The 5926-nt window shown below is 37.3% G+C and overlaps 1 protein-coding gene across 1 annotated transcript; it reads left to right on the top strand.

Moving 5' to 3' along the window:
• The first annotated feature begins 981 nt into the window (after nucleotides 1-981).
• Nucleotides 982-5538, top strand: LOC139114847 (uncharacterized). The gene is made up of 3 exons (XM_070676791.1): nucleotides 982-1132; nucleotides 3323-3440; nucleotides 4097-5538. Exons 1-3 carry the CDS (start codon nucleotides 1080-1082, stop codon nucleotides 4994-4996), a joined length of 1071 nt encoding a protein of 356 aa, XP_070532892.1. The 5' UTR covers nucleotides 982-1079; the 3' UTR covers nucleotides 4997-5538.
• Nucleotides 5539-5926: the final 388 nt, after the last annotated feature.

The raw sequence follows: 5926 nt of genomic DNA, 5'->3' as shown, positions 1-5926 counted from the left end.
GACAATCCGCTCAACCTCCCTGGGTATTCGACGGATTTTAGTGCTATACCGGACTTTGGACTGTGCGACGTCTTTAATTATCTCATATGTCACAGATCAGACTACGACAGGAAGAAGCTAAGGGCTTACAAGTCGTATGAGTACTTCAGACTTTGTTATGATGGTCATGTCTTCGACCTACAGTACACACAAATATCAGAAGCCAGTACATTTGGCGCGTTTAAAGCCCAGGTAAAACCGACTCAAAAAGATAAAACTTATCTCAGTAAGTCTACATACACATTATGGTTTCTAATGGATAAGGCACACTCAGAAATCATGGCTGCCTACTGTGAATGTCCTGGAGGGTAAGTGTCAATATTAATCTTGTTAATTATGTAAAGTTTACGTTATGGTAAAGCTGGGTCTCGTTCATTTAAGATTGTTGGGATATTTTCATCAAAAGATACACTAAGATAAACTGCCACAATACCGGTATACTGACTTGTTTCATTTGCTCTGGGCTGTTGATGTTGGTTATCAAATTCAACCACTAATTTTCTGCAAAGTGTAAAGGTATAAATGGCTTGCATTAAAATCCCACATTGAATATGTATTTGAGTGATTGATTATGTTATACTAGATTGGTTCAGCCCAAAATATGGCAGCTTAACAGGGAAAGTTGGGAGATAAATTGTTAAATGTTTCAAAATATATTTTCATATTTGCATTAATAACATGTGTGATAATATCCAAGCAATATATATAGAAGTTGTTTAAATGTACCCTTGTCTCAGGAAATTTGAAGCTAGGCTATGAAAGTAACACATTACACATTTTCCCCAATATCATCCTGCTAATTGTGAAACACCATAGGCGGTAGAGTCTCTCTGTTAGTGTTAGCAGCTTATATCATCTTTCATTTAGTATTGTTTAATAATATATTTAAAATACAATGACTAAATTTACTAATGGTGATGTTCTTTTTTCATTACAGTGCTGATGGTGCATGTCGCCATTTTGCTGCTGCCCTCTATGAAGTAGAGAGTTTTGAAAAATCTTCAGTTACAGATGGTCCATGTCTCTGGAAAAGACGTCCAATGGAACATGGTCAGCCTGTTCCAATTAAAAGATTAAAAATCAAACAAGCACAGTGAGTTTTTTTGTATAATGTTCATAGTGTAGTGCCACTTTGTTGAATGATCACAGTGTGCCCTCTCAGTGTTTCCCCTGGGTTCCAAAATCTTGTAGCAAATTTGGCTAGAAGCCCTAAAAAATTATTCGCCAAACCAGATATTCAATTAGCCAAGCCGATACCACTGATCACAAATGACGTCATTTCGTTCTCATTAATATGCAAAAATAAATATTTGTCTGCATTTTCCGTAAGAATGACAGAAATAAACCCTGTTAGTGCTACTATGGATACTAAAAGTAACACCAATTTATGGTTCAGATAACATCAGCCACGCATACAACATAAAATTTGTCCGAATTTCAAGCGACACTTGTCCAAAGTTAGGCGTATATACGCAACTATATTCAGTAATAAACCTGAAATCGCTATCGTGCGCGACTGTACATCGCTACAGACAACGGCACGAAACCTGGTTCAGCATACTAGTTTTTTCAAACGAATCAGATATCCATTCTCGTAGCAGTTCGAAAGTAAAATACTCTCAGACTTGAGAAATATGTGCATTTTTTTAGACTTCCAATACATTTGCTTTACGCTTGAAGTTTAGCAAGCGAAGCTCGGACAGCGCACAGCGTATCAATGGCGCTTGGGTCAGGGGTCATCATCAAAGACGTCAGTGTGTATTCATTGCCAGCTTGAATCGTGCCATGGATCGCGGAAATCACAGATCATAAATCCAAATGTTCACGTCTATTGTACAAACCGAACCGTAAAATATCAAATATATACCCTTTTGATATGGAGAAACATCTTTTTGTTTCACTGACGATCAAGTTAAATGCTCAAATATCGCGACAAAAACTTGGCCGACTCGGCGGACGAGCGAGCGCCTGCTCTAAAAGTCTGTATACGATGTCACGTCACAATACACCACAGTCCGTGATACACTGAAAATTGTCGCGAATTTATATTTAAGGGAGCCAATTCACACAAGTTTCTAACGCCAATAAAGGTATTTTCTTGTTGGCAGCAATACACCACGAACATTTTCGCTATTCAGGAGTGCCTTACTCGCTCTACGTTCTAAAAAATGCCATGCGTATGCTTTTGACCATGCATGCCGCTACCTTCCTTTCCAAATTCACGGTCGACTTTCCTACATTGATCATAATCTTTCTTTCCATTTCATAGCTTTACTTGCGCTTAGAATGTGTGTTGTAGGGGTGGTTCCCCCCATATTGGTGGAGCAGCCAAAGTCAAAAAGGAAAGTTTGCCGTTTTTGCTTAGTTTCACCGTCACTTACCCTACTACGATCCTTCATTTCAGTGTTGACGATGACATTGTTGCTGTCACACGGAGTAATCTGTAGGCACACATTGCGCGTAGTCAAACCCAAAACTTCGCAACATTTTAATCAACTAGTCATGATATAAATGGGGTACTATTGATTTGTGAGTTATTTCGTTACAATTTTATTCATACTGTATGTGTTACAAATACGATCTCCTGACGCATATTAAAGGTGAGAGATAAAGCATTACGTCTCCTGAGTTGAATGCAGGACATGTGAGCGCGGACAAAGTGATGACGTCATAGTGCAATTTTCGATTCGCAAGTTTGGCTAACTTTTGCCAAAATCTTCTCGCCAAACGCTACTTTTTTCTCGCATTTGCGATTTGGCGAGCGGGCAGCGGAAACACTGCCTCTGACTAACAAACTCAAAGAAAATTTTTGAGTCAGTTTGAATAGTTGCTAATTTTTCTGGAGTCACCATGTATAATTTCCTATCCAGCTGAAAATTTTCTTGCATCACATGACTGAAAAGACTGGCTTCGATGGCACACTGATCCATAAGCAGTATAATTTTTCAAATGTTTGCATCGGTTTGAATCGAAAGACACTTTTGATTGATAAAGATACTCTTATATGAACGCTATAGTTTTTACATAAAAATTGTTGCTGGTTGGTTACTTTGGTATGATTAGTAACACTTTTCTGATCAAAATTCGAATGTCAGTGATAGCATTCACTTTGTCTTCATTTTGTCTATGAGCTGAAGACTACACATGTTTAATTTTTGGGGAGTTGAACGAAAAACTGATATATTATTCAGAGGAAAAAGCTAAAAACCAATAAAGTTACAGCTACTGGCCCTTTATAATATTATAGATTTCATCTGTTCAATGTTCTGTTCTCCATTTCCAGTTATAGTGTGCCACAGTTAAATACACCACAGGACAGTGATTTTGACCCAAGACACCCAGATGACCGAACACCATTATCCCAGATACAACAAGAATTGTTTGCCAAAGGCCTTGCACAGGTAAGCTGGAAAGTGTGTTGTACACTATATACAGGGCTGAGCAAATTCTAGTGGCATGGGGAGCTGGAATCCACATTTTAAGTGGTACAGTGGATGATTTTTTTTAGATTTTTGCCAAAATTTTAATTAAGAAAAGTGTAGCTATGAAATGTGATTTCTATTCAGTCAAAAATTATAAAAATTTACAGAAAAAAGTCACAAAAAGTAGTAAAATGTTGCACTAAAATTCTGGCAGGAAAAATCACAGCAATGAAGGGTTAAACTCTGATTGAACATACAGTCAGGTAAAGCAGATAAACTTTTAAGGTTTTTAATTTTATTTTGATACTGTTCAAAATTATATCACATGTTTGCTATTTGGATACTCCATTTGTAACTGTCATGCCTCTGTTTATTTGTTGCTGTCAGACCAAACTGGGTAAGTGTAGTATACATGTAATATGTCTGACTCAGTATTTTTAACAATATTCTTTCTGGTACAATCCTCTGGCAAATCAACACATATAATAACTTGTTCATCCTTGTTGCCTGGGTGATGATCAACTTGGTGGTTCAGGTGATACAGTTACTTGCTTTGTGTAAATAATTATGATGACTTGTAAGAGTGGTGAAATATCATGTCTATGCTTCAAATTTTCTCTCATTATGTTTTACAGATATCACCAGGAGCAGCTGCTCTAACTTTGTTGATGCCTCCAACCTTGGGAAATAATCCTGAGAGTGAATCTGCAGAAGCTTGTTTACATCTGGCTATGGTGAACAAGTTACGTATGTTTTTAAGGACCCACCTCAATGAACATCTTAAAGCATCCACCCAAACATTAGCTGCTATGTTTGTTGAAAATGTCCAGTACACAAAAGAGGAGGTGGAATTAATAGAAAGACAAACAGTTGGTCAGAATGAGAACACTATCTGGCATGAACTTCGGAAAGGTATCATAACAGCATCACAGTTTAGACAAGTTACAAGTTGGGCAAACACATTGCTGAAAGATCCATCTGCAGATCCCACAAAAACTGTTGACAAAATACTGGGGGAGGGAACCGTTCCGTCGGAAGATTTACCAGCGCTACAGTGGGGGCGAAAGAAAGAAGGTAAAGCCAGGGAGATGTACAGGGCTATAGAGAGAAGAAAACATAAGCATCTTAATGTCAGAGTGCCTGGTCTCAGAGTTGATGACAGGAGACCATTTATTGGCTGTTCAACTGATGGTGTTGTCACATGTCTTTGTAAACCAAAGCATCAGCCAAAGCTCTTGGAAATAAAGTGTCCATTTGCCTGGCGGGACAAATCACCAAAGGATGCTGCAAAGGATAAAGGATGCCAGGAAGTTGATGGGAAATGGTCTCTAACTGATACATCCATGTACTATGCCAAGATACAGGGACAGATGGGAATCTACCAACTGCAGGAGTGTGATCTTGTGATTTATACAAAACAAGGCATTCAGATTATCACTGTGACTTATAATGAACAGTACTTTTTCCATATGGGTGAGAAATTGAATGTTTTCTTCCAAAAATATGTAGTGCCAAGACTCTTAGCTATTGCTTAAGGATATACATGTGATATAATTGATAAATAATTGCAAATATAAATGCATATGTAAGTACCATTGATTGTGTCTACTGAGTTTTGCTGCAGATACCTGCATTTGAAATTTGCATTGATTGTATCTACTGAAAGTTTTGGTGCAGAGAACTGCACTTGTAATTTGCATTGAGAGTATCTACTGAAAGTTTTGGTGCAGAGAACTGCACTTGTAAATTCAATTGATTAAATCTACTGAAAGTTTTGGTGCAGAGAACTGCACTTGTAATTTGCATTGATAGTATCTACTGAAAGTTTTGGTGCAGAGAACTGCACTTGTAAATTCAATTGATTAAATCTACTGAAAGTTTTGGTGCAGAGAACTGCACTTGTAAATTCAATTGATTAAATCTACTGAAAGTTTTGGTGCAGAGAACTGCACTTGTAATTTGCATTGATAGTATCTACTGAAAGTTTTGGTGCAGAGAACTGCACTTGTAAATTCAATTGATTAAATCTACTGAAAGTTTTGGTGCAGAGAACTGCACTTGTAATTTGCATTGATTGTATCTATTGAAAGTTTTGGTGCAGAGAACTGCACTTGTAATTTGCATTGATTGAATCTACTGAAAGTTTTGGTGCAGAGAACTGCACTTGTAATTTGCAGTGATAGTATCTACTGAAAGTTTGGTGCAGAGAACTGTACTGTAATTTGCATTGATAGTATCTACTGAAAGTTTGGTGCAGAGAACTGCACTTGTAAATTCCATTGATTAAATCTACTGAAAGTTTTGGTGCAGAGAACTGCACTTGTAATTTGCATTGATAGTATCTACTGAAAGTTTTGGTGCAGAGAACTGCACTTGTAAATTCAATTGATTAAATCTACTGAAAGTTTTGGTGCAGAGAACTGCACTTGTAATTTGCATTGATTGTATCTACTGAAAGTTTTGGT

Source organism: Ptychodera flava, chromosome 16 (assembly GCF_041260155.1).
Source record: "Ptychodera flava strain L36383 chromosome 16, AS_Pfla_20210202, whole genome shotgun sequence".
In the NCBI taxonomy this organism is placed as follows: Eukaryota; Metazoa; Hemichordata; class Enteropneusta; family Ptychoderidae; genus Ptychodera; species Ptychodera flava.
The sequence above is the reverse complement of the archived record's forward strand: the minus strand, read 5'-3'. Positions and strand labels throughout refer to the sequence as shown.

Bases quoted from the DNA above. Each gene is read 5' to 3' on its own strand.
- LOC139114847 (XM_070676791.1), top strand. From the start codon at position 1,080: ATGGAACATGGTCAGCCTGTTCCAATTAAAAGATTAAAAATCAAACAA. The intron at 1,133-3,322 runs GTGAGTTTTTTT...CTCCATTTCCAG, and splicing joins TTAAAAATCAAACAAGCACA to TTATAGTGTGCCACAGTTAA. The intron at 3,441-4,096 runs GTAAGCTGGAAA...TATGTTTTACAG, and splicing joins TTGCCAAAGGCCTTGCACAG to ATATCACCAGGAGCAGCTGC.